Source organism: Panthera onca, chromosome D2 (genome assembly GCF_046562875.1).
Source record: "Panthera onca isolate mPanOnc1 chromosome D2, mPanOnc1 haplotype 2, whole genome shotgun sequence".
Lineage (NCBI taxonomy): Eukaryota > Metazoa > Chordata > Mammalia > Carnivora > Felidae > Panthera > Panthera onca.
Window position 1 is genome coordinate 76,786,532 of NC_138349.1, and position 27,368 is coordinate 76,813,899.

At 42.1% G+C, this 27,368-nt stretch overlaps 1 protein-coding gene across 2 annotated transcripts in view; it reads left to right on the forward strand.

Moving 5' to 3' along the window:
• Positions 1–10,381: 10,381 nt before the first annotated feature.
• The window catches only part of ACTN2 (actinin alpha 2), a 72,016-nt gene continuing 55,029 nt past the window's right edge, over positions 10,382–27,368 (forward strand). The window contains exon 1 of one of the 2 annotated variants that reach the window (XM_060642918.3): positions 10,382–10,725. In XM_060642918.3, the coding sequence (XP_060498901.1) occupies positions 10,600–10,725 (126 nt within the window). In that variant the 5' untranslated portion in view covers positions 10,382–10,599. The remainder of the gene's footprint in view (positions 10,726–27,368) is intronic. The other variant, XM_060642919.3, reaches the window with a different exon arrangement.

The following is a 27,368-nucleotide window of genomic DNA, read 5'->3' on the forward strand; positions in this document are numbered from 1 at the left end:
TATAGTCTATGGCCGTACCACCCTCAATGCACCAATCTTGTCTGACATGCAAGATACAGTGTTACAGTATTAAAAAAAAGTTGCATACAGTTCATGTAGCTTAATCCTATCTTAAGTTTTTAAAAAATAATACTCATGTTGTGTGAATACACATACAAAACTCTGAAAAGGTTCCACACGAATCTGTCAACGCTAATTGTTCGTAGGGTTAGGGAAAAGCATTCCATTTATAAATGTACATTTATAAAAAACAAACAAAGTGAAATACCCCAAAGCACTGTTGAATAGCTGGGTCTGCACCCCACCCCCCTGTCCTTTTTCACTTCCGTGGGGGACTCCGAACCTTGGGCAACTCAAGAAAGCTGTAAACATCATCATCAACAGAAAAGAGGATGTGGGCTGATGCACTAACAAATGTGGAAAATGCCAAGGTTTCCTGTCGTTCTACGTCTGTTCTTAACAATAAGTAACAATAATTGTATTGGATTTTATCTTGTGTAATTTTACCCACACGGCTTTCTGGTTCTGTGAGAAAAAGACCTAGGTGTCTTAACTGAGGTAAGTTCAATAGAAACCAGCTGTAGGCGGACAAAAAAAATCAAATGCAAAATTAAGCTGGATTAATGGATGTGATGTTTGGTTCTCGATGGTGTATTGTTCTCTGAGCTGGTGAGAGCACAGCTCGAGCAATACAAGCTATCATTTATTATAAATGTAACATGTGCCCATGGTAAAAAACAAATAGTTCAAAATTCTATGAAACAAATAGTTGAAGTTCCCGCATCTTTCCGCCCCCTACCTATTCCCCACGGTTCTCTGATAGGAACAGTTTGGAGTGTTTTCTTCTAAATGCAAAACATTTTATAGACATATATAATTTTCCTCCACAAAAGCCATCACTTTTGAAAATTGCCTTTCGTTTCTAAATCACAGACATCAAAATTGAGAGATTCAGCCTCCTACACACGGACATGTGTCCATGTCTAAAGGGTAGATTCACAAAAATACAATTTCTGGGTCAAAGGGTATATTTATAATTTTTGATAAGTGCTAATAAATCCTTTCCAAAACAGTTGCATGGAATTCACATTTTAGAAACCTGTACACACACACACACACACACACACACACACACACGAGTGTGTTCAGAAAAACAATTAAGAGGGTAATATGACATCGCTGTTGAATGTATGGGTTTTGTAATAATCCACTTCATGTTTGAGCTGTGTGACCTTGAACGAGTTCTACAACCTACAATCATAGCCCCTTTCCTCCTGGGTGGATGAGCAGATTTAATGGACACTTTCTATAACAAGATTACCACAGTGTTTATCGCATCAGGAGCCCTTAATAGATACTATTAATGTGGGAAAATCTGGAAAACAAGTGTCACTAGATAATGGAAACAAACTTTCTGTGTATTGCTTATTGTCTTAAAATATTTGAAATGTGATCATGTAGAATCAGATTAGACATCTCTACAGCTCCAGAAGACAGGGCTACTAATGGGTAGAGGCGACCTCACTTTTCCCAAAAATAAGATGAGTTCAGGGGCCCATAGATTATTCCATTTGGTGGGCCTATGTAAGAAAAAAGAACACAAAATTATGAACGCAAAATTTGGTACAGAGTCTTTGAAAGGCCATACAAGCAAAGATCTCTGAAATTTAAGATTCAGTGAATCTACTTTTCGATAAGTCACTTTTGAGGTGGTGAGTCTTCCGTGACTAGAAAATTATTTTCCAGTCATACCAGCCATCCCATAGGTCTAGAAATAAGGCAGGTAAGCAAGTAAAAATTTTTTTCTTTATGGTATTCTCCAGTTGATTCCTATAGTGGGCGGGAGCTGGAGTAGCTAACATCAAATAGATCTGAAATTCCTCAGTTTCTATGAATCTAGAAGTTATTACCCTATATAAAAATGGCCTAAATATATGTATTCAGAAAAAGAAAGAACAAGTAATTCACAATGTTAGTTACTATCGTATACAATCAGTATGAAATCAGAGTTAAGTTTTTTTGGGGAAGCAAGGATTGTGTGATTGCAGTGAAACAGGAGATTGGAAAGGGGACTGGGCAGGCCCAAGAAAAGATGACAGGAGGAGACAATGGAAGGAGGAAACCAGGAAGGGAGGAAATGAGTAAGGTTGGAATATCATTGGCAGGCTATTTGGATTCTTAAAGAGAACGTGATTCTTGAGCCATGGGATTTTTCGTTAGCTTGAGGCAAGAGAATGGCTGGTGAGAGTTAAGGCAGTTGACCTCAGAGAAGCCTTGATGAGGAGCCTGTGAGAATGGAGACATGCCTTCTCACTGTGGTTCTGTCGCTGGTTAGTTGATCTCAGCCAGATCCCAAGAGTGCCTGGTAGTGTTTAACAGCAGTCCTGGGTTCAACTTCTGTTTCTGACAACTGTTAGTGATACCATTTTGGGCGAGTCACTTAATTTCTCTAAGCCACAGGTTTTCCCTCTGTGAAAGGGGATAGTTATACTTACTTTGGACATAGGTTTTTGTGAGATTTAAATTAGGTAGCATCTGAAACATTCTCCGTAGTTCCTGACACAAAGCAATTAATATATGTTGACTGTATTTATCGATTTTTTAAAAATTATGGACATCTACCATATACTGTTTTTTTTTTAATCAGGTGTAATTGGTATTCCAAATAGTATAAGATAAGTCCTCTAGGAGCGTATAATCCAGTGAGTAAAATTATATATTATTATTTGCTATTCAAAGCAGTATTTGTTAGTTACATATCTAAAGGTTATTTAGAATGCAGAGGTGACTCACTTCAGGCTTCAATTAGCAGGCGTTGTGTTAGAGGAGAAGGCATTTTAGATGACTCTCCCAAAAGGGGCAGAATTTTAAAATTGAAACTTGTAAGATATATTGAAAGAACTACCATTGATAGATACCGAACCAGTACAAATTATTGAGGCAACAGGGAAATACACAGTTAATTTTAATTGTAATTTTTTAAAGTTTATTTATTTTGAGAGAGAGTGAGAGACTGCAAACAGGGAGGGGCAGAGAGAGAGCGAGAGAGAATCCCAAGCAGGCTCTGCGCTGACATCTCAGAACCAATGTGGGGCTCGGTATCACGAACTGTGAGATCATGACCTGAGCCGAAATCAAGCGTTGGGTGCCTAACTGACTGAGGCACCCAGGCGCCCCCAGAAAGTTTTCTTATGCCCTTTGTAAGCCTCCCTCCTCACCCTAGCTTGCATTTTCTGGAATTTTATATCAGTTGAATGGCTGATCTATATGTAGGCATATGTTTAATTTTTTAAGAAACTATCAAACTGTTTTCCAAACTGGTTGTACCATTTGATATTCCCACTGACAACATAGGAGAACTCTAATTCTTCCATGTTCTTGCCAGCACTTGACATGTTCAGACTTCTTAATTTTAGATATTTTTATGGGTGAAGTGGTATCTCATCATGCTGTGTGTGTGTGTGTGTGTGTGTGTGTGTGTGTGTGTGTGTGTTTTTTAAGTAGGCTTCACACACAGTGTGGAGCCCAATGTGGGGCTTGAACTCATGACCCTGAGATGAAGACCTGAGCTGAGATCAAGAGTTGGATGCTTAACCAACTGAGCCACCAGGTGCCCCATCACGGTTTTAGTTTGCATCTTTCTAGTGACCACTGATGTCGAGTATTCTTTCATGTGCTTGATTGCCATTAGTATTTGATGAATTATCTGTTCAAGTCTTTTGTCCATCTTTTCACCGAGTTGATCATTTTCTTACTGTTGCACTGAGTTGTTAATATACTTTTGGATATAAGTTTTGATTCAATATATGATTTGCAAATGCTTTTACTATTTTTCCATACTACTGAGTTCAATTTCCTAATATTTTGTTGAGGATTTTTGCATCTGTGTTAATTAGGGAAATTGGACTGTAGTTTTCTTTCTTTTTTTCTTGTTTTGTTTTTGTTTGTTTGTTTGTTTTGGATTGGTTTGTTTTGCCTGGATTTGGTTCCAAGATAATGCTGGCTTCATAAATGAATTCATAAAATGAAATGTTCCTCTCTCTTCCATTTTCTGGAAGAGATTGTGTAGGATTGGAGTTATTTCATTTTTAAATTTTGTTAGTATTGTCCAATAAAGCCAGCAAGGCCTGGAGATTTCTGAAGATGATTTATTTTTTGCACATTGATCTTGTATCCTGCAGTACTGATAAATTCATTTATTAGTCTAGTAGCTTTTTTGAAGAACCCACTGAATTTTCTACATATTTATTCTGTAATAATTATTATTATAGAACTTATTCTACACTAATATAATAATCCTATAATAATAATGATTTATTATAGAAATAAAATAAAGAGTTTTATTTCTTCTTTCCTAATTTGGATGACTGTTTTTCTTCTTGACTGATTGCCCTGGCTAGAATTGGTAGTACAATATTAAAAAAATTTTTTTTTTAAGTTTATTTATTATTGAGAGACAGAGCATGAGCATGGGAGGGGCAGAGAGAGGGGGAGACCCAGAATCTGAAGCAGGCTCCAGGCTCTGAGCTGTCAGCACAGAGCCTGATGTGGGGCTTGAACCCACAGACTGTGAGATTGTGACCTGAGCTGAAGTCAGACGCTTGATCGACTGAGCCACCCAGGAGCCCTGCTAGTACAATATTGAATAGAAGTTGTGATATCAGATACACCTGTTACGGTCCTGACTCGTTTTTGTTTTTAAGGAGAAAGCATTCAAGTTTTTAATAGTAAATTTGATGTTAGCTATAGTTTTTCTGTTCTTTTTTTTTATATGCCCTTAATTAGCTTCAGGAAGTTTCTTTATAATCTATTTTGCTAGAGCTTTATCAGTAATGGATGTTGGATTTTGTCAAATGCTTTTTCGTATCTATTGAGATAATCATGTGGTTCCCCTTTTTGAGTCTGTTAAGATGGCAATAAATCTGTTTTTATAATCCAGCAATTCCACTTCTGGGTATTTATCTAAAGAAAATGAAAGCACCGACTTGAAAAGATATGTGCATCCTTGTGTTCATTGCAGCATTATTTCCAACAGCCAAGATACAGAAGCCACCTAAGTGTTTACTATAGATAAATGGACAAAGAAGATGTGATACATATATTTTTAACAATGGAATATTATTCAGCCATGAGAAAGAATGGAATCTTTCCATTTATGAGAACATGGATGGGCCTAGTGGTATTATGCTAAGTGAAATAAATCAGACAGAGAAAGATACATACCATATGATTTCACTTACATGTGGAATCTAAAATCCAGGCAAATGAACAAACAAAACAGAAACAGAGTCATAAATATAGAGAACAAATGGGTGGTTGGCAGAATGGAAGGGGGTAGCATACACGTCAAATAGGTGTAGAGGATTAAGAGGTATAAACTTCAGTTTTCAAATAAACAAGTCACAGGATATAAAGTATATAGTCAATAATACTGTAATAATTTGGTATGTTGACAGATGATCAACTAGACTTAGCATGATGATCATTTCACAATGTATATAAATGTTGAATCACAATGTGGTACCCCTGAAACTAATATAACATAGTCTGTCAACTACACTTCAATGAAAACAATAAAAATTGATTGATTTTTGAATATTCAAACCACTCCTGAATTCCTGGAATAAATCCCACTTGATCATGATGGATCCAATTTGCTAAAATTTTGTTGAGAGTTTTTGCATTTATTTTCATGAGAGATACTGATCCATTGCTTCCTTATGCTATTTTTATCTACCTTTGGTATCAGACTAATACTGGTCTCATAGCATGAGTCGGAAAGCAGTCCTTTCTCTTTAGTTTCCTGGTTGTATATAACTGGAATTCTTTCTTAAATGTTTGATAAAATTTACCACAGAAGGCATGTTGCCCTTAAGAGATTTTATGTGTGTTTGGGGTGGAGTGGGTGGGAGAAGTTTTAAACTACCAATTGAGTTTCTTTAATAGATACATGGCTATTCAGAATTTTTATTTCTTCTTGAATGAGCTTTGATAGTTTGTGTCATTAAAGGAATTTTTTGATTTCATCTAAGCTATTGAATTTATTGGCATATAGTTGTTAGTAATATTCACATATTATTCTTTTAATATCTATAGAATCTGTAATGATGTCACCTCTTTCACTCCTGATATAGATAATTTGCATTCTTTTTTTTTCTTTTACAATCAGTATGGCTTTAAGTGTATCAATTTTATTGATGTCTTTTGGTTTCGGTGTAGGCTTACTGATTTTATTAATTTTCCTCTACTGGGTTTCTGTTTTACATGTTTTCTCAATTTCTACTTTGATCTTTATTATTTCCTTCTTTTGTTTATTTTGGGTTTACTCTGCTTTTTTTTTTCTAGTTTTTTAAGGTGGAAGCTTGAGGTCATTAACGTAAGATAGTTCTTTTCTTTCTTTTAAATTTTTAAAATGTTTTATTTATTTTTGAGGCAGAGAGAGACAGAGCATGAGCAGGAGAGGGGCAGAGAGAGAGGGAGACACAGAATCCGAAGCAGGCTCCAGGCTCTGAGCTGTCAGCACAGAGCCCGATGCAGGGCTCGAACTCACAGACCGTGAGATCATGACCTGAGCCAAAGTTGGACGCTTAACCAACTGAGCCACCCAGGCGCCCCAGATCATTCTTTTCTAATATAAGCACTTAGGACTACTAATTTTCCCTTAAGGACTGTTTCAGTGGCACCCCCAAACTTCTGATCTATTGTGTTTTCATTTTCATTTAGTTAAAAAAATACTTTCTAATATCTCTTTTCATTTCTCTTTTGATTTTTTGGGTTACCTAGATGTTACTTAATTTCCAAATATCTGGGGATTTTCTTTTTTTTTTTTTTTTTTTAAATTTTTTTTTCAATGTTTTTTATTTATTTTTGGGACAGAGAGAGACAGAGCATGAACGGGGGAGGGGCAGAGAGAGAGGGAGACACAGAATCGGAAACAGGCTCCAGGCTCCGAGCCATCAGCCCAGAACCTGACGCGGGGCTTGAACTCACGGACCGCGAGATCGTGACCTGGCTGAAGTCGGACGCTTAACCGACTGCGCCACCCAGGCGCCCCTATCTGGGGATTTTCTAGAGATCTTTTGGTTACCCATGTCTAATTTAATTCTATTGTGGTCTGAAAGCATACTTTGTAAGACTTGTATCCTTTTAAATTCATTGAGAGTTGTTTTATGGCCATGAATATGATCAATCTCACTGCTCATGCTGGTTTTCCATAATCCCCAAGTTTCACAGGTGTAGCCTGTTCACACAGTGGGTTTCATTAGAAGAGAGGAACACTGAACTTGGGGATTCATGAATTTTATGGCAAGAAGCAGCAAGACTGCTCTTTGTTTATGGATAGACATTACCTCATCTGTCAAGGTTGCTCGTTGCAAATACAACCTCGAGAAATGGCCTCAATAAACTGCTGCCAGGGTCCTGCAATTTTGGCATACCTGCAAGAATATGTAGGCATCCTCAGGACCACGGTGGATCACTCCTCCAACGATGTCACTGAAGCTCTTTTCATTCTTTTGGATTATTTTTTTTCTCTCTGTATTTTGGATAGTTTCTATTTCCATGCTTTCAAATTCACTAATCTTTTCTTTTGCAGTGTCTAATCTGCACTTAATCCCGCAGTGTATTCTTCATCTCAGATATTGTAGTCTTCATGTCTAAAAGTTTCACTTAGGTCTTTTAAAAATATCTTCCATGTTTCTATTTAACTTTAAATTTTTTAAAAATGTTTGTTTCTTTTTGAAGGAAAGAGAGAGACAGAGCATGAGCAGGGGAGGGGCAGAGAGAGAGAGGAAGACACGGAATCCCAAGCAGGCTCCAGGCTCTGAGCTGTCAGCACAGAGCCCAACATGGGGCTTGAACTCACAAGCCACCCAGGTGCCCCTATTTAACTTTTTGAATATACAGAACATAGTAGTAATAACTGTTTTAATGTCCTTGTCTGGTACCTAATTTGTGTGTCAGCCCTGGGTCAGTTTTGATTGATTGTTATTCTCATTATCATGGATGATGTTTTTCTCTCTCTTTCACCTGAGGGAATCTTTGATTGCTTGCCAGATTGTGGTTTTTACATTGTTGGGTGCTGGATATTTTTGTATTCCTATAAATCTTCCTGAGCTTTTGTTCTGCGATGTAGTTCAGTTACTTGGAAACAGTTCAGTCACTTGGTAACAGTTTATCCTTTTGGGTCTTGCTTTTGTGACTTTTATGACTGTTTGATGATTTGCTAGTCTGGGTTAGAGTCATGCTCATTCTAGGAGTAGCCAAGGAATAATTAGTTCCACAGTACTGAGACAAGTCATTCCCAAGTACTCTACTCTGCTCCACTGCTCTGTGAATTATGAGTCTCTGCCATCCGGTGGTTGGAGCAGACACCCGCCTGGCCCTGTGTGAATGCTGCGCAGTCTTCCCCTTACTCCTCTGAGATGGCTGTCTCAGTATATCATTTAGTGTAGGGGTAATTTCCCCCCACTTCTGAATACTCCATCTGATGTCCCGTGAATTGTGAGGTTTTCCACTCTGGCTAAGGAAAACAGGAACCACTCAGGCCCTTTATGAATTCCAAGGACCATTGCTTCCGGGTCTTTTGGCTGCTTCTTTCCTTGGCCTCAGGTATTTTTCTCCCATGCATTCACTGATCAGACTAGAGGGACAGTCTCTGGAAATCTCCAGGGTTCTCTCTCTTTGCAGCTCTCTCCTCTTCTGTAATTGGGTCTTGCAAAATCTAGCCACCTTGGTCTCTCTGAACTCCCAGCCTAGGGAGACCATTGAACTACGCGTGGGTCCCCTTTTATTGTATTGCACCTTAGAATCTACTCTAGGCAATAAACTGGGGAAATCATAGTTTTCATGTTTTTTTTTTTTTTTTATTTCCTTCCATCATCCTCCTTCTTTGCCTGATGACCAACGTCTTGAAGATCTTTGTTTCATAGATATTTTTCCCCTCGATTTTGGTTGTTTCAGGACGGATAGTAAATCTGGCTTTTATTCCATCTCAGCTGGAATCTGAGGTCCCCCAGTTAATTTTTTTAAGACTAAGATGACAGTTTTTATCATTGTCGGTACAGTTTCTAATTCTTAAAGTTTAGTGACAAACTTGTTCAGAGAGTATGACTTTAATGCAAAATATAAGCTTAAAATCTTAAGTTTAAATCCAGGCAAATTAGTGCAGTCACTGTTTCCAAGAGTGCTTATTCCTTCAACAAATATTTGAGCACCTACTAAGTAGTAGACATCCTTCTAGTTGCTGGTAATTCCGGCTGTGAACAAGGCAAAATTTCTGCTCTCATGGAGTTCATGTTCTTTCTAGTGAGTATGTTTCACAAAATGTTAATGCAGCATATATGCTAATTTGTCAAAGTCGTTTTGCAAAAAGCTCAAAATAATAAAAGTAAGTGATGTAAAAATTCTGAGGAACAATGATAAATCTGAGCATAGTTTCAGCTTGAAACATGTGAAGAAATTAAAAGCTTTTGAATCACGAACAGCTATGGAGCATCTGTGGGCAACTTTTATTCAATTTGGACATGAACTTCAGAAGGCACGTTTCCTGCCTATCAGCTCACATCTAGTATCCCAGTGTGTGGATTACAGGAAGCGCTTAATAAATATTCGATGAAAAAAATTTCAACCTGCTTGTCCCAAAGGACCTCACCTCGGTTCCTCCAGGGCATAACCGATAGGGAACAGCTAACCAGAACCACAGGAATGAAAAGGCTTATGTGCAACATACCAAGGCGAGTTTTAAGTGTAACATGAAGCTGGCTGCTTGTCCTCCATTGTCAGTTCTTTTAAATTTATGACTGGCAGGTGAGTGCTGATCCTTCCCGCCTTTGGTTCGGTTCCTGACATTTTAACACGGTTGATCCAAGTCCCCTGCCTTGATTTCCCCCAGGTGAGGGCGGGTAGAAGAAAACGAGGGGATTCTGTAGCTTTTAAACTTTACTTTTCAGGCGTGTATGTGCGTGTTATCTATGGAAATAGGTGGAAAACGTGAATATGCAAATGATATCTGGAAAACTTGGAGGCGTTGGAGGTGGTCAGGGATCCCGACCATGGGTGCCCCCTGCCCGGGCCCGCGTACACCCACCCCTCCTCCCCTCCGCCCCGTAACCGGCTCGGGCGCCCGCAACCGAGCCCGCCGCGAGGCAGAAGGGTAAGTGGGAGGCGTGGGCTGGTGCATGCAGGCTCCGCTCGCGGCCAAGGAGGTTTGCTGCAGCCGCGCATTGGGGACCCCCAGCCGCCCCGCGTCCCAGCCCGCCAGCACGTGCTCGGCGCAGCGGGGGCGGGGGCAGAGGCGGGGGCGGGCGGAGGGCGGGGCGGGGGCGCGGCCCGGCGGCCACGTGACGGGCGGCGCGGGTATTAAGCGGCGCGGCAGCTGCTCGCGGCTCGAGCTGGTGCTTCGCCCGCGACCCAGCGTCTAGGCGTGCCGCCCCGAGAGGAGCCGCGCGAAGGTCACCCCGCGCCCGCCAGTCCGCCGCCCGCGCCTCTGCCGAGCTCCGCGCGCCCGCCGGCCCCGCCGCGTCTCCGCCCGCCCGCCCGTCCGTCAGTCCGTCCGTCAGTCCGTGCGCGCCCCGCCGCAGCCCCGGCCCCCCGAGCGCCATGAACCAGATAGAGCCCGGCGTGCAGTACAACTACGTCTACGAAGATGACGAGTACATGATCCAGGAGGAGGAGTGGGACCGCGACCTGCTCCTCGACCCGGCCTGGGAGAAGCAGCAGAGGAAGGTCAGCAAGGGCCCCGTGCCCGCCGTCTGCGGGCTCGGCCCGCGCGTCTGTGTGTCCCGGTTCCCCCGCGGGCTCGCCCACTGCGTGCACCTGCGAGTGGGCGCGCGGTGGAGGTGTTGTGTTGTCCCGTGTCATCGTAGCCCGCGTGCCCCGTGAGGAAGGAGAACACGTCCAGGGACGGGCACGAACCCGGGCGCCCTGAGTGTGTGCGCGCGCGCGCGTGTGCGTGTGTGTCTGTGCGCGCGCGTGTGTAAGTAACTGAAGAGTCACAAAACGAAAAACGTTAAAGGGGGAACAGTGTGTGTGTTTCTGCTTTAACCAGTGTCAGACCAGAACCTGAAAGTCTCAGGTCGGTCTGCTCCTGACCCCTGGCGTCTGTGACCTTCGCCGCAAGAGTTATACTAACCTGCACCACTGTGTTCACTTGCCCCCAGCCCATCTCTCCTCAAATGAAAATGTCAAGTGAACATCAGCGTCAATGGGATAGTCACAGGGCTGCCCGAAGAGTAGATTTGCAAATCATTTCTTAAGTGTTTGGGGCTCCTAAGAGAGGGATGCTGTATGGACACTAGACATTCACCAATGAAGTAATAATTATTTCACGCTCTATTTGTGGTTCATTGAGGTAAGCACACAGGGACGAGGGAGTCAGCCAACTCTGAAAGCTCCCTGCCCAACTTGGTTGGCGCTCTGGGGGCCCAGTGGAATATTCCACTATTTCAAGGTTTCTTCTTGATCACCTTGGCTGGAACACGTAGAGAATGTTCATCAGGAGGCTAAACCCACCTCCTGTTTGACTGGGCACAGAGCCTGGTGGGGTCAGGCATGCCATCGCAGACCTGCGAACCCAACTTTATGATGACAGTGTCATGACAAAAGCAAAGTGCCCTACACTCCCGCCTCCCCTATTTTTCTGGGGGTGGAGCAAAGTGGATTTCCCTTCTAAGGACCTGCTTTGACGTGAATAACCTCTGTTGACCATATGCGTGCATAGGAAATGTAGCTGCCACTGTGAGTGAGTGTGCTGTGTTACTTGGTGAATTAGTGTACGACCGTGGGAAACACGTACATCTGTACTTTCTCTCCCAGTGAACAGTGTTAGCGAAGGATCTCTCCTGGAAGGATCTCTCCCTATTTGGATACTTGTCAAATAGCCAAGCATTGTTTTTATATCAAGATTCCTCTTTGGTTGTCTACCCTCTCTGGTAAAATACATTTACTGTTACTACTTTAAACCTCAAATTTGGCTACATTTCACCCTCCACGTTAGTTTCCTAAGACTTCCACTATCCCCACTTTCTTGGAAGCCAGAGAATTGGAAGTGATAAATATAAAGGAAAATAAAATTTCAAATCTTCTACAATTTTTAAATGACACTGTGAGGGAAAACACATGGATTATGAACGTGTCATCTGGACTAGGTGATGCGTGGTCAAACAGAAGTGCAAAAGTGACTTTAATTTTTAGCATGAGTGTTTCTCTTTAAAAAATTTCCCCAAAGTTTTGATTGGTACATTTTCATGGTCATGTTTTTGTTTTTGTTTTTTTTTTTGTTTTTGTTTTTTTTTTTTTTTTTGTATGGGAAACAGTAAATAGCTAAGGAATTGGGCAGATAGTCTGCCCATCATTTTTAGGAATAATAGTCTGATCACAGTGGTTTCTGCTTTTGTTTTTTAGTTTTGGATAGAGCTGATGTCAGTTTCCAAAAGCCACATTGACATATATCTCCTGTCATATTTTTTTTAATGCATTCACAATATTTTTTTGATATAATGGCATTGTTGTAATTTTTGTTTTAAGTTTGGGATACCTGCATGAATATAATATGATAATTGGATAGCCCTTGACATACATTATTATACTTCCTGATCCCGATTCAAAAGAATGCTAAGTTTAAAGTGAGAATTTATTTTTATTTTTATTTTTAAGCTAAATATGAGCTCACACACAGATCTTGCGGGTGTGAGTGGGGAATCCACTGCATTAGGACACAGGTCTGAACAGATCCAGAAGAGAACTCTGTTTCTACTTTTGGTATAGAACCTACTCAGGTCAATAAAATAATATCGAGCTGTGAGCTCAGTGTAGCCAGAGCAGTGGCCTCTATTTATGTCGTATGAGACAAACTGTTGGAACGGGACAAGGGTAAAATGCCATTGTTTCTATTGTGGGCTACCTTCTCCACACTTGCCATTTCAGTGATATGCTGGGTATGAGATCTGTCAACAGATGCTGGTAACACACGATGACGTCTGTGGCGTTATAATGGATGCGGTGCCTAATTATATCCACGGTTCAGAGAGTCTCATGGGCTGTGGTAATCCTTGCTCCCTGGTGTGGAATTCTTTGGTACAGAAGGACTTAACAAAAGTAGAGTGCTTGTTTCTTTCTTTCTTTCTTTCTTTCTTTCTTTCTTTCTTTCTTTCTTTCTTTTTTTTTTTTGATGATTTTTACAAATTTTGGTAAGAAACATATAAAATTGACCATCTTAAGCATGTTTCAGTGTGCAGTTCATCGGAGTTAAGAATACCCACATTGTTGTGTTATGCAACCAATCTTCTGAACTCTTTTCATCTTCCAAGACTAAACTCTGGATACCCATTAAAGAATAAGTTTGCATTCTCCCCTCTCCCCAGCCCCTGGCAACCACTGGTCTACTTTCTGTCTCTAAGAATTTAACTCCGCTAGGGACCTCATATAGGTAGAATCATAACGGTATTTGTCCTTTTGAGTCTGGCTCATTTCACTTAGCATAGTGTTCACAAGGTCCACCCGTGTTACGGGCTGTGTCAGAATTTCCTTCCTTCTTAAGGCTGACTGATATTCCGCTGTATGTATCTTCCACGTTTTGTTTATTTATCCGCAGGTGGACACTTGGACCGCTTTTGTCTATTGTGAATAATGCTGGTATAAACATGGGTGTACAAATACCTTTTCATGACCCTGCTTTCAATTTTGCTGGTTTTATACCCAGAAATGAAATTTCGGGACCATGTGGTAGTTCCATTTTCAATTTTTTTGAGGAAGTGTAGTGTTTTTTCCAAAAAGAGGCAATTCAGAAGACACTGAATTTAGAAGTATGTGCAGGCATTTCGAAGGGCTCCCTTTCTCTTTCAGGGGTGTTTAGTAACAGGGGTAGCGATATACATATTCATGTAAGTTAGGCTGTCTTCAGTGGACTTTTGAAACTCCTAGAGCTTTGGTATTTAGAAGCAAGCTTCTCTTGGAACCAAGGAACACATTCAACCTTCAGTTCAACGGAAGCCTAATCAGGAGGTGACTTGTGAGAACAGCAATGCTGAATATGTGTGCTATCTCTGTGAGCTTGGGGCGCTGTCCTTCACTCTGGGAGCCTCGCACAGGCCTTTTAAGGAAATGACTATGTGTTTTGAAGTATAAAGGGTCCCTACATCCTTAATTTGTTTATGGCTAGAGGACGGATAAACTTTTGTACCAGTCGTTGGGAGAATAAGAGAGTGGTTCATTTATTCTGTATTCGGAACTCTCACTGGTTTTAATCATTCTGGAGAGAAAGTCAAGTTGTTTTGCATGTCTGTCATTTAGAGGGTCCGATTCACGGTTCACCCTGGAGCAAGTCTGCCATCCAGGCCAAAGTGTCGCCGTGTCAGCTCAGGCAGCATGGACGGACACGTGTGGGAGCAGCTGCCCACAGGGTCCAGGTTAAACAGAGAGCCCAGGGGCCTGAGAGTTCTGTGTTCTGAGGAGAGCAGCTGCTGGTTAAGGGCACAAGGTGAAGCTGTTCCCCGCTGCATGTTGCAGTCTGCCTCTGCCTGAATATTTCCCTGGAGAAAAGGCACTGTGTGTTCCAACAAGGTGAACGGTTGATGAAACGCTTGTGAACTTTCTCAGATTGATGAGACCTAGAGGAATCCCGGCGCTCCCTGGTACTCTCTGACCGCGATCAAGTCCCTAAACCTTCAAGTTTCTGTTTCTTTATCTAGAAAATAAAGATACGTGGGACCTTTCTCACCTCGTCATGCTTTTCAAGATCCAGTGGTTAAATCAGTTTACGTTGAAGGGGCTTTAGACACTATACATGTTCAAATGTTATTACCTTCATGTGGCAAATATTTGTTTTAGCAACTGGTGTAGTGGTGGTTAGCTGTGCAGTAGGTCTGCACTTGGACTGCTGGGGGACAACAGAGCACAGATTTGTTCCTTAGTGACTTTGCTGTACTTTTGTTTTTTTATTGCGGAGAAATATATATAAAATTTACCATTTTAACCATTAAAATTTTTTTTAGTGTTTATTTTTGAGAGAGGGAGACAGAAGGAGACAGAGCACACACAGGGGAGGAGCAGAGAGAGAGAGAGAGAGAGAGACAGAATCCAAAGCAGGCTCCAGGCTCTGAGCTGTCAGCACAGAGCCTGACATGGGGCTCGAACTCACGAACCATGAGGTCACGACCTGAGCTAAAGTTGGTCACTTAACTGACTAAGCGACTCAGGCGCCCCTTAACCATTTTTAGGGGTACGATTCAGTGACATTAATACATTCACATGGCCATGCAGCCATCATCCCCATCCATCTGAACTTTTCCAGCATCCCAAACTGAAACTCTGTGCCCACTAAACACTAACTTCCCATCATCCCCCTCCCCTGATATACATTTTTTTTAAGTTTATTCGTTTATTTTGAGAGAGAATGAGGGTGTAAGGGAGGGGCAAAGAGAGAGGGAGACAAAGAATCCGAAGCAGGCTCCAGGCTCTGAGCTGTCAGCACAGAGCCTGACTCGGGGCTCGAACTCACAGACCACGAGATCATGACCTGAGCCAAAGTCGGACGCTTAACCAACTGAGCCACCCAGGCACCCTTTGGTGTACTTTTAAAAAGAGTGGATTTACACACTTGAACTTAGAAAATAAGACGTTGTTTAACATTAAGTGCCAGCGCTCGTTGTGTAAAGAACAAAAATTATGGGAGGTCAAACCAGGAAAGTCATCGTGGGTGAGAATAATGAGGAAGTAGCTTTGTAAAGGAGTAGGACTTGGGCCAGGCCATAATTTAAGTAGTAACTAAATATCAGCTGAGTGGCCAGTCACCCTTTCGTGCTATGAAAGCACCCTCACCCTTTTATTTCCTGGACCCCCCTCACCACCCTCTGACAAAGGGCTAAGGGAACAAGCTTAGAGAGTGAGAGCCTGAAAGGAGAAAGTGGCCAATGTGGCCAGCCTAGGACACCCAGCTCCATATTCTTGGATGCGTCTGCTGCTTCTGATGTGCTTGAGGGAGCAGGAAGAGACAGGCTTAGCTAAAGCTCAGGATGCAGGTTGAACTTCAGAGAGAAGAGAGAGAGGGCCAGCTTACAGGGGACCCAGGCTGCAGGTGATGGAGTCCAAGGGGCCGTGCTTGAAGAAGCCGACTGTTTGCGGAATGAATCGGATGCAGGAGGACCTGAGGCCAGGAGACCCAGGCAGAAGCCTGAGATGGGACCCGCAGGGTAGAGTGGCCAGGTTTAGATCTAGGGGCTGGTAGGAGAAATGGTGAGGAAGGCATCAATTTGAGAGTGGTCAGGAGGGATTATAAAAGTATTAAATGGCCCTGTGCTGTTCCACGGGAGGCTGCTGTATAAATCCAGTTAAGCAGACATGATCCCGCCGTCAGAGCTCCTGGACTGGAAAGTCAAGACCATGGTATTGACAAGGAACAAGCAAACTGATGAGGAGAATCGGTTTACCTGCCGGGAGATAGAAAGTGGCATATTTACAGGACATGTCATCCAGGGCAGGGGGGTGAGCTCCGGGGCTGTGGGACAAGTCATGTGTTCCCGAGGCCATCCATCACTTGAAGGGAGGGCTGGAGTTCTAAGGGGCCCCTGATGTCCAGAGAAGGATGCCGATGGGTAGGTGTGGAAAGGCAGAATCTAGTATGAGCACCAACACACCTCTGACCCCGGAGGGACGGTTGTTCTAAATACACACTTGGTTCGAGTGGTAAGGCAGAAAAGTCGCTTTTTGTCTTCAGACCCTCCCCGAGACGCTGGGGCCCCACGCCTTCAGCCAAGTTCACCAGGGAAGAAACTTGAACTCAAAAGAAGATTCTACAAGGGTGTGGGAGGACGGATATAATTCTTAGCTGGGAAACTTAATGAACGTGGCTTCAGAAAGCTGTCAGAAAGCTGCAGTCAGTGGCTGCAGCTGGGAGACACCTACAGAAAAGGCACAGTCCCCGAGTGGGCGGGGGAGCCACCATGATGAGCAGAGGAGTCGGTACGGAATACGTTGGAGGACAGTCAGAATTGTACCGCTGTTTCCCTGGGAACGGTACTAATTCTTCCAGAAAGAACAGAGAGCAAAGATTAGGGGGAGCGTTTGCTAACTGCTGTGCTAGACAAATTCCAAAGGAAGGAAAATCTTGAGCGCAAGGGATTGGTCTTTCCAAAGAAGTCTGGGGGGAACATTTTCTACACAAACGCACATCTGGGGGCACGCACCTGTCCCCCTCCCTGCAATTTTCCAGATTGGAAACGTTCTTTGCTTTTTTGGTTTTTTTTTTTACCTGCAGCCCTACTGAAGAGCAAAATCTAAACGGACCACAGGCACGGTCTTTCTTTCTTTCATTCGTTGGACATTTTTCGTGTCCAGGGATAGAGAATTGAGTTGACACCACCTTAGGCCTTAAGGAACTTACAGCCCAGTTCAAGAGACAGAAAGGTCAGTGCGAAGCGCACAGGAAGGACACCCCATTCCACTAGGCTGGTGAAAGAAAGGAGAGAATATTTCCCGAATGTCCCACCTGGGTGGTTTCCTGTCGCGGTGAATGGAAACATCTTCCTCCGTGTCACCCAAGCGGGATTCTGGGAGTTATCCTTGGTGCCTCCCTCCCTGTCAACTCTGGTGGAGCCCATCTGCTGAAGTCCTCTGGACCCTGCCCCTTCCTCCTGTTATATACGTTAAGGTCTTCAGAGCTTCTGTGTTTCCTGCCTGGATTAGGGTGGTGGCCTCCTGTGCTGTCACCCTCCCATAGCTCATGCTTTTCTCCATGATCCTGGCAGGAATGATCTTTATAAAACACAAGCCTGGTCATGGTATTTCCTGCTTAAAGTTCCTCTGTGTTTTTTTTTAATTGCCATCAGGAGAGAATTTGGACCCCATGCAGTGGTTTGTGAGGCCAGGTCTCACCTAGCCTCTGTCTACTATTCCATTTCTCCCCCACAGGTTCAAGGTCCAACCCCACAGAGTGGTATTCACCCCTTTGCCTTATGCCCAGCCCCTATGTCCTCTGCTCATTCTGGAGTTCCTCCTCCATCAGGCCCCTCCTCCAGGAGGCTAGCCTTCTAGAACATGGGTCACCTGGTAGTGTTTTGGTCTCCCTCTGAGGGCTGTGGGCAGACACTCTCTGGTTCCCGGAGCCCTGCACTGAGCCTGCTCAGACTCTGAACTCATTTGTGGAATGAAAAAAGTTATGAGTTCTATTTCCAAAAGGCATTTAGTACAATTAAAAATTTTAAGTGTAATAATTAACAACCTAGTTTTGCAGTCTTTATAACTACTTGAGCTATATATGTATTAACTCCAAATCATGCTTACTGTCTAGTGCTTTTAAAAAATATTTTCTTGGAGCGCCTGGGTGACTTAGTTAAGCATCCGACTTCGGCTCAGGTCATGATCTCACAGTTCATGAGTTCAAGCCCTGCATGGGGCTCTGTGCTGACAGCTCAGAGCCTGGAGCCTGCTTCAGATTCTGTGTCTCCCTCTCTCCTTCTGCCCCTCCCCCGTTCGTGCTCCGTCTCTCAAAAATAAATGTTAAAAAAAAAATTTTCTTAAAGTGTTTTTCTCAAGTCCTCAACATGATGGAGTTGTCTGACTTAATCCTTAGTCTAAGATTGAGCCTTCAAAGACAAGCTGCTTAATTTAAAAATAATTGGAATTTAGAGATTTTTGGAATTAAACTTTCATACATGCAGATTTATTTAAATTATAATGTGTCACCATCTTAATGAACAAAGTTTCTGGTAACCTAAATTTGATTTGAAATGACCAGTTTTATTTTCCAGATTGAAAATCTTTACCCACTTAATAAAGAAAATTACAAATTCACTTATGATTCAGATAAGTATAATTTAAGTGTGTGTTTTTGTGGTAAAACCAATTTTTTTGGAAAATGTGCTGTACTTCCCAGTAGAACTGGATAAGAGAGAATAGACGTGGGTGATTCTGAAGAATATATGTGTCCTGGAAAGGACAGGCCAAGTTCATGACTAAGACGTTAGCATGACTTTGGGTTGTCTTGCTTTGTTTGTTTCTTTTTGCCAGCAGGTAAATTTGTTAGATATAACCCCCAGGAATCGTTATACATTATAAATAGATTCTTAATAGTATCTGTGACAACCTTTTCATTAAAAGGCATGCTGTCTTGGAAAAATCTCCTTTTTTAGTGATCATGAGGACCAAATGGACAAAGAGGTGAATATACACTTATTTGGGGCAAATGAGACCTATACTGAATATAAACCTGTGATTGAGTCTTACATAGACAATTATAATTGAGACTGGCCAACCAAGAAATCCTACCTTTTACAGTCATAAGGAATCTTTAAGTTATTTCATGATAGTCAAATAAGATGTGAAAGTAATATTTATTTATTAAAGTTTATTTATTTATTTTGAGAGAGTGAGAGAGAGCATGAGAGAGGGAGAGAGAGAATCCCAAGCAGACTCCAGGCTGTCAGCACAGAGCTTGACACGGGGCTCGATCTCATGAACCATGAGATCATGACCTGAGCCAAGAGTTGGACGTTTAACCTACTGAGCCACTGCTCCATGAAAATAATTATTTAGAAGTTACGTAATGTCATTGCTCTTTATTAGAATTTTGAGGTATTTTACACGTATTAGGATGAACGTATGAAATTCTCAATATTGACCACTTCGACTTCCAAAAATTGCAGTTTCTTCTGTTCAACCCAGTAAAACTATGTTACCACTATGTCCCGTTGTATTTGAGATCCTTGACCAATACCATGCAATAGCCAAACCATAAAACTGAATCCTAATCATTTCTAGCCTTATCTCTAATGTCTTTGGTGTTCATTTAGGGAAGTAAAGGGATCGTTGGGTTTCATAGAAGGTAAAAATGGGAGGTTTGGATCAAGAGCTTGATATTCAATGGAAATATCAAGGAGAAAGGTCAAGCCTGGAGGTTTAGGTGTAGCAGTTATCTGCTCATAGGCAATGGTTGAAACTATGGGGAGGGGAACATGGGAGAAATCCAGAGAAGACAAGAGGACTCTAGATGGGGGGTACCTGGGTGGCTCAATCGGTTAAGTATCCGACTTTAGCTCAGGTCACGATCTCATGGTTTGTGGGTTTGAGCCCCGCATTGGGCTCTGTGCTGATAGCTCAGAGCCTGGAGCCTGCTTTGGATTCTGTGTCTCCCTCTCTCTCTGCCCCTCCCCGACTCACACTCTGTCTTTCTCTCTCTCAAAAAATAAATAAACATTAAAAAAAAAAAAAAAAGGGCTCTAGAGGAAGCAGTGTCATTGCCTGCACCTGGGAGCATTGCTCCTCTGCATGAAGATGGGGACACATCAGAGGACTTGGAACAACTCGAACTGTCACAACGTCTTTGATTTTCTTCCTGGAGAAATCTCACCTTGGTATTCCAATGGAGCTTCGCCAGTCTGAATGTGGCATTTGAATTGATTTAGTTGCTGGAAGAGAAACGCAGGGATTTGGCACCGTGGGATGGGATATCTTTTAGCCGATGAGCTGAGTTATGCTTTCAAAGGAGGTGAAAAGCTGTAAGAAATTATTTATGGTGATGTGCTCAGGTCTGTGGCATGAAACGCTTACTGCAGTTGAAATGGCCAGTGGTAGGCTTTCCTGAGGAAGACTATACTAAAATGTCACGAGGATTGCTGAAGACAGTAGAATTTGTTTCATCTTCTACTAAATGTAGAATTTAACCCCCAGATAGGTTTCCTTTTTTTCTATGTTATCATTTATATAATTAAGGGAGTAGAATGAATTGTTGCCCTCATTTAGATATTTGGTCTTGAGGATTTTAGAAAATATTATTAGTATTTGGGGTTGGGAGAGTGTTGGTCAAGAAAATGATGACAGATGTATTCAGAATTGTAATCAGTTTAGAGGTCACCCACAGAGGATAATATTTTTCTATTTTGAAACAAACGCACTTTTGAGAGGAGGCAGGGGTGAGAGGGTGAGCGTCAGATTGGGCTGGGATGTGGGGAGAGATTTGTTGGAAAAAGGCAAGGCATGCATTTTACATTTTGCAAACTGTGTAATTTCTATCCTATTATTGGAAATTTATGAAATAGGAAGTGGCTGATTATTTTATTGCATACTTTGATCTATTCTGTTAAATTTTGAAACAGAAGAATATTTACAAGAAAAATTTGTTTTCAGTATAACACCAAAACAAAAAGAATTCCAAGACAGTAAAAGTGATACTTTAGTATGTGAAAGATTAAGAAAAAGGGTGGAGAAGGGATTTGGTCTGTTATCCTTAGTATCCCAAACTATGCACTGTGCAGGGCAGAGCAGTTATTTATTGAGAATTACTAGGCACTGTTTTAACCATAGATATTATTTTATTAAATCTTCACAACAACCTTGAGAATGGAGTATTATTATTCTCCTTTTTTTCAGCCAGGTTAAGTGACTTGTCCAAGGGTTGTTGAGGGTGGGGAAGTGTAGCCAGAAAACACACACAGAGTTCTAGATTACAAAGATACAGTTCTGTCTCACAATGAGAGCTTTATCAAATGCAGAGATGCTGCTATTTTATGGCATATTCTGGTCCACCAGGGACGGAGCTGAGTTTTAGAGCCATGCTGCTTAACTCTGAAGGCTGTGCTTTGAACTACTAATCGTTTTCTGGGGTTTTTCAATTGCTTTGTACTCAGACTTATCACCTACAACTCTGAGTAGAATTCTGGGATTCTGTATTCCTAATTTCTCACTTACCAATAACCTGTTGCCTTTGTGGAAGGCTGTGTGTGCCTGTGAATTTTTCGTTCCACAATGTGTACAACTGGGAGTGTCTGATGAAATGAGAGAACTGAGTTTTAGGGCATGGTAAATACTGTCATTCAAGGGTTTTTCTCCAGGTCAGGCTGTGTAGCAGTTGCTTCGTCCAACAGAGGTACCTACAGGAGGAGAAAAGGCACCACAGGGAAAGCTAACAAAACCCTCTCAGATGGAGTTTAGTAGGACACGCCATTAAGGGCATCCCTTTGGAGTTAACTGCTGGTCTGACTCAGTTCCAAAAGAAGCCAGAGTTCATGATGCCTAAGAACTCGAGTCAGCTCTCTTTTGGAACCAGCCAACGAGACTCCAGGAGGCAAGAGCACAGATCAGTTCTCCCCGTGCAGGCGTGCTGTCTTAGTGCAGGAACGCTCTCTAAGATTTGGGTCCCACCAAGATTCAGCATAAACACTGTGACGTCGCAGTGCCAAGGACTCTCTTTATATTAAAAAAAAATTGCTGGGGCTCCTGGGTGGCTCAGTTGGTTAAGCATCTGACTCTTGGTTTAGGCTCAGGTCATTATCTCAGTTTGAGTTTGAGCCCTGTATTAGGCTCTATGCTGACAGTGGGGAGCCTGCTTGGGATTCTCTCCTCTCTTTGCCCCTTCCTGGCTTGTTCTCTCTCTCTCTCAAAAAAAAAAAAAAGATTAATTTTAAAAAAATTAAAAGAATTCTGCTTTTCTTTAACTTCACATTATGGAAAGTTTCAAACATACACAAAACCAGGGAGAATGCAGAACATAGTGAATCCTTCTGAACCCAACTGCCAACTGGCCAAGGAAAACCTGTTTCGTGGATAGGGGATGTCTGATTCTTTTTCCCCCCAGCTTTATGGAGGTGTAATTGGTTGACAGATAAAAATTATAGATATTTAAAGTGTACAGGATGTTTTGATATATGCATACATTGTGAAATGGTTACCAGGGATGTCCACCTCTAAAAGTGAAACAGTTTTTATGCTCAACCAGTGTTTTATTCCGTAAAAAATTTTTGAAAGACTCAGCACAAAGCAGAACTTTGAAGGAGGCCATTTGTCACCTGCTCCCTTTAATCTTTTTTTTTTTAAGCTTATTTATTTATTTTGAGGGACAGAGAGAGTGAGGGGGAGCGGGGCGGAGAGAGAGGAAGACAGAGAATCCCAAGCAGGCTTCGCACTTTTCAGCATGGAGACTGATGTGGGGTTTGAACCCATGAACCGTGAGATCATGGCCTGAGCCGAAACCAAGTTGGACACTTAACCGACTGCGCCACCCAGACGCCCCTCACCTTCTTCCTTTAAATGAAAGATTCCCAAGACCTGCCTTTCCAGACATCACCCGCATTTTAAAGGTAACCTTTCTAGGATGATAATCCCGTTGTCTAATTCCAGGAAGAACCCTCAGCATAGATTTCAGGCTGACAAGAGGAGAGGCTGGCATGGTGTGAGGCGTTTTGGGCAGAGGCAAAGCCTCTTAGCATCCTGTAAATGTGAATGGTTCACTGCTACGAGTTTGTGCCCGTGTGTCTGTGCTGATAGGGTGTGTGCTGTGTGTAAGGAGTCTCTCTCGCCTCCTGCTGCAAACTGATCTGATAAAGTGACCCTATAACCTCTTGCAGGGTTATTGGTCTAGTTCCCTCTTAGTTCGTATGACCTCTGCTTTTACCGCGTTGGACGGTGAGCTTGGATCAGAGACAGGAGGTGGGGAAGGTGTCTGAGGATGCTGAATTTGATACATCTGTGTCTTTATTTCCTCCACCACCCCCAGAGTACAGCCGGAGGAAGGAGAGAAGAGACATTTAAAGGGTTCTTGGGGAAAGGTTATTTTTAGGGGCAGTCTTGCCAAGACTGCTTCCGGGGATTTTATTTAGACCTAGATCAGGCCCTTGCCTGCTTACATGTGTGCATATCTAGGGGAGTCCTGGAAGTGAGGGGGGGGGGGGGGAGGGTGGCCGCATGCATGCCAAGTCCCAGGCTACCTCACTCTGTGCAAAAACTCACTTTTATTTATTTTATATCCCCCCCCAGCTTTACTGAGATATAATTAACATAACATGGGAATGCAAGCTGGTGCAGCCACTCTGGAAAACAGTATGGAGGTTGCTCAAAAAATTAAAAATGGAACTACCCTATGACCCAACAATTGCACTACTGGGTATTTATCCAAGGGATACAGGTGTGCTGTTTCGAAGGGACACATGCACCCCCATGTTTATAGCAGCACTATCAACAATAGCCAAAGTATGGAAGGAGCCCAAATGTCCATCGATGGATGAATGGATAAAGAAGATGTGGTATATATATATACAATGGAGTATTACTCAGCAATCAAAAAGAACGAAATCTTGCCATTTGCAACTACGTGGATGGAACTGGAGGGTATTATGCTAAGTGAAATTAATCAGAGAAAGGCAAAAATCATATGACTTCACTCATATGAGGACTTTAAGAGAAAACAGATGAACATAAGGGAAGGGAGGCAAAAATAATATAAAAACAGGCAGGGGGACAAAACAGAAGAGACTCCCATAAATATGGAGAACAAACTGAGGGTTACTGGAGGGGGATGGGCTAAATGGGTAAGGGGCACTAAGGAATCTACTCCTGAAATTGTTGCACTGTATGCTAACTAATTTGGATGTAAATTTAAAAAAATAAAAAATAAAATTAAAATAAATACAGTACAACTTTAAAAAACATAACAACACTGTATAAATTTAAGGTGTATGACGTGGTGTTCATTTCTCAGGGCCTCTGTTCTTCAGGAAGGGATATGACGAAAAGGCGGAGTGAGAGGTAGGAAGCCCACATCCAAGTCTGCCCAGAAAGGTCCCACTGGGGGCTGTAGCAATAACCGCGTTTCCTTGGACTCTCAGAAGTGGTCCAGGCTAGATGCAGACTCTGTGGTCCCTGTGTTCCGAGGACATACACGTAGCAACCTCAGAACATTAAAATAATGTTGAGACCCAAGTAATGTATATATAGGATAGCAATGCCTTTTCTCAAAATACGGGCCTATTTCTGAACTTTAAAAAATGCAGATATTGGCCAAGTGAGATTTCTTACGTTTTGAACAGATTTAAATACCAGAGTCTAGTAATTTCCAAATCTTTTAATTCATGTATCTTTTAGAAGGCCAAGCCTTGCAGAGAGCCATGGGGGTGGAGCCCTGTGTGTGGAGGGACACGGGGCCACCGACCCCCCACGGTGGGTCAGGCTCCCCTCTGAAATGCATGCCACCATGTGCTTTTGGTATTTGATATGTTATCTTTATGGTTTCATCAATACTGTGTAGATTCACACTTCAGACAGTTTGATATTAATATGTGCTGTGCTTTAAGAATGCTTATTTTGCGAGTCTGAAAAACGAAGGGTCACACGTTATTTAAATAGGTAGCGCGGTCACCAAAGTCAAATTCTATCTAGCTTTGTTCTTCAGACAATTTAAGTTTTATGTATTTATATTTATATTTGAAAACATATATATATATATATATATGTAAACTCTGGGAGTGCAGCAATGATAATAAGTACATTTACTGTGTGATAAAATCATGCTTACTGTAAAAATTCCCCGTGTTTCTATAATCAGACACAGGTGGGGCTGTCACTGGTGGAGTCCTTTAAGGACTTGGTAGGGAGGCCGGAAAAATCCTGTCAGAAATACCTGGTGTGTGACAGTGGGTTGTATTGCTGTAACTGGCATCTGGGTAACTGGATATTATGGACTCCAAAGGATTTCTGTTCTGCGATCCTAGAACTTGGACAGTGTGTACCTTCTCCATTAGGGTTTTGAAATGTGATGTCGAAATAGGGATTTTAATGTGAAACTTGAAAAAAAAATCCTGGAGGAGCCCTCCATTGGCTAACTTCAGAAATCTGGGGTTGCTTAATTATATCCAATTTAGGTCGTTTTTCTTTTTCAGGGAGAAATATGGAGGATTAATGAAGTAAAGCTAGCTTAACGTAATTACAGATAACCAGGATGAAGACCAAAGAATCTAGGCTAACACGTTGTGTATACTTCCCCGAGTTACTTTTTTAAGATACATTTCTGCATAAGTCATACACGTTCCCTACAGAAAATATGGATAAGAAATTTTTAAAAGTCACAATCTAGAGAAAACTGGTGTTAACATTTTGCCATATCGTCTACTAGAACACTTTATGCTATAGTATGGAAGCATATGTTTATGAATTTTGTATCATAGTATGTGATTGTCTGAAATGGCTCACGATACGAAGGCTTCATCGTATATTTTTGTGAACACTGTCCACTCAGCATGAGCCCTAGGCAGGAACTTTTTGAAGGAGGAAATCGGAGCCTGGTTCCCTCAGGACGGAGTGAGCAGGAACTTTGGAAATGGCCGGCTCCCCTGTTTTTACCCCTTCTGCTAACCAGAGGTTTCCCCGTGTGGAGAGGAATCCTGTAGACGTACCTGATGGGGACTATTTCTGGTTTAGGATTGCGCTCTGGCCCAAAACACCAATGCAGAGCATGTGGTGTCTTACGGAGAGCTGTTTCGTTCTAAATGAGCGCTGTAATCCCTTATGAGGCAGCCATTTATTTGGGTCCCTGAAAGTAGTAACATTATGGTGAACTGTTTCTTCAGTTCCCCGGATGGGCTGAGGAGGGAAACATCAGTTTGCTTTTCTAAAGAAAAGCCTTGCATTCATCCTCAGGAACAGAATAATAAAAGTGTAATAAATGTTGCTGTTGCCTAAAACCAAGCAACAGTTGGGTTTGCCCTGTCACTGAGCCACATCTTGCCCATAATTACCCAGGCTGCAAGGGAACAAGTTATTTTGGGAAGCATAGCTCAGGATCAATCATATGTAAGGCTGTTTGTTGGGAGCTGTAGATGCTTGCTTACCAGAAAGTCCTCAAAGGAATTCTCCGCATAGCTCATGCCAGCTTGGGGGAGGCAGGTGTGACCCCAGAGAACTCCCAGCCAGTGGCTAAGTCAGGCTCCTGGCCCGGGAATTGCTCTGTCTTGGCTGACCAGGCACCTGAGAGCTTTCATGTGGTTCTTTGAGCTTACCCCCACCTCCTTTATTTAAAAAACAAAAAACCTTTTAGAGCAAGAATGACTGAGACTTTGATATTGAAGATACTTGATCTGATTAGTTTAACATATGCTTCCAGCCCTCGAATAGTTTGGGTAGAATCTGCGTATTTCTAACCTCTGCCTTTTTCCGTTCAACAGTTACAACGGGGGAGTTTCACCAAGATCATTTACTAACGGTCCTTTAGAAGAGCTAGGGGTTTTTTTAAATAAAAGGTTTTAAAAATAAGTTTTATAAATTTTTATATAAAAATTTTGTTTCCAAAAAATTCAAAACAATTTTTTTTTGGTTTCAAAACACGGGGAATCGGTGGAGCAGAGACGTGTCTGATGTTCTTGCTTGTTACTTTACGTACTTTGCCGATAATAGGAATTTAGAGATGAGTAAGTGGAGCTGAGAAATGAAAATCAAGAGCATGAGTAATAAAGACTCCTGTAAGTGGTGATAAAATGTTTGTGGGAAATTTTCTTGAGCAGGGAGGAAATTAACAGATGGAAATACTTTAGCTTCTAGATAAATGTAAGATCTTTATGAAACAGGGAAACGTGCTAAATAATTCAACCCAAATTTAGTATTATTTATGGTGA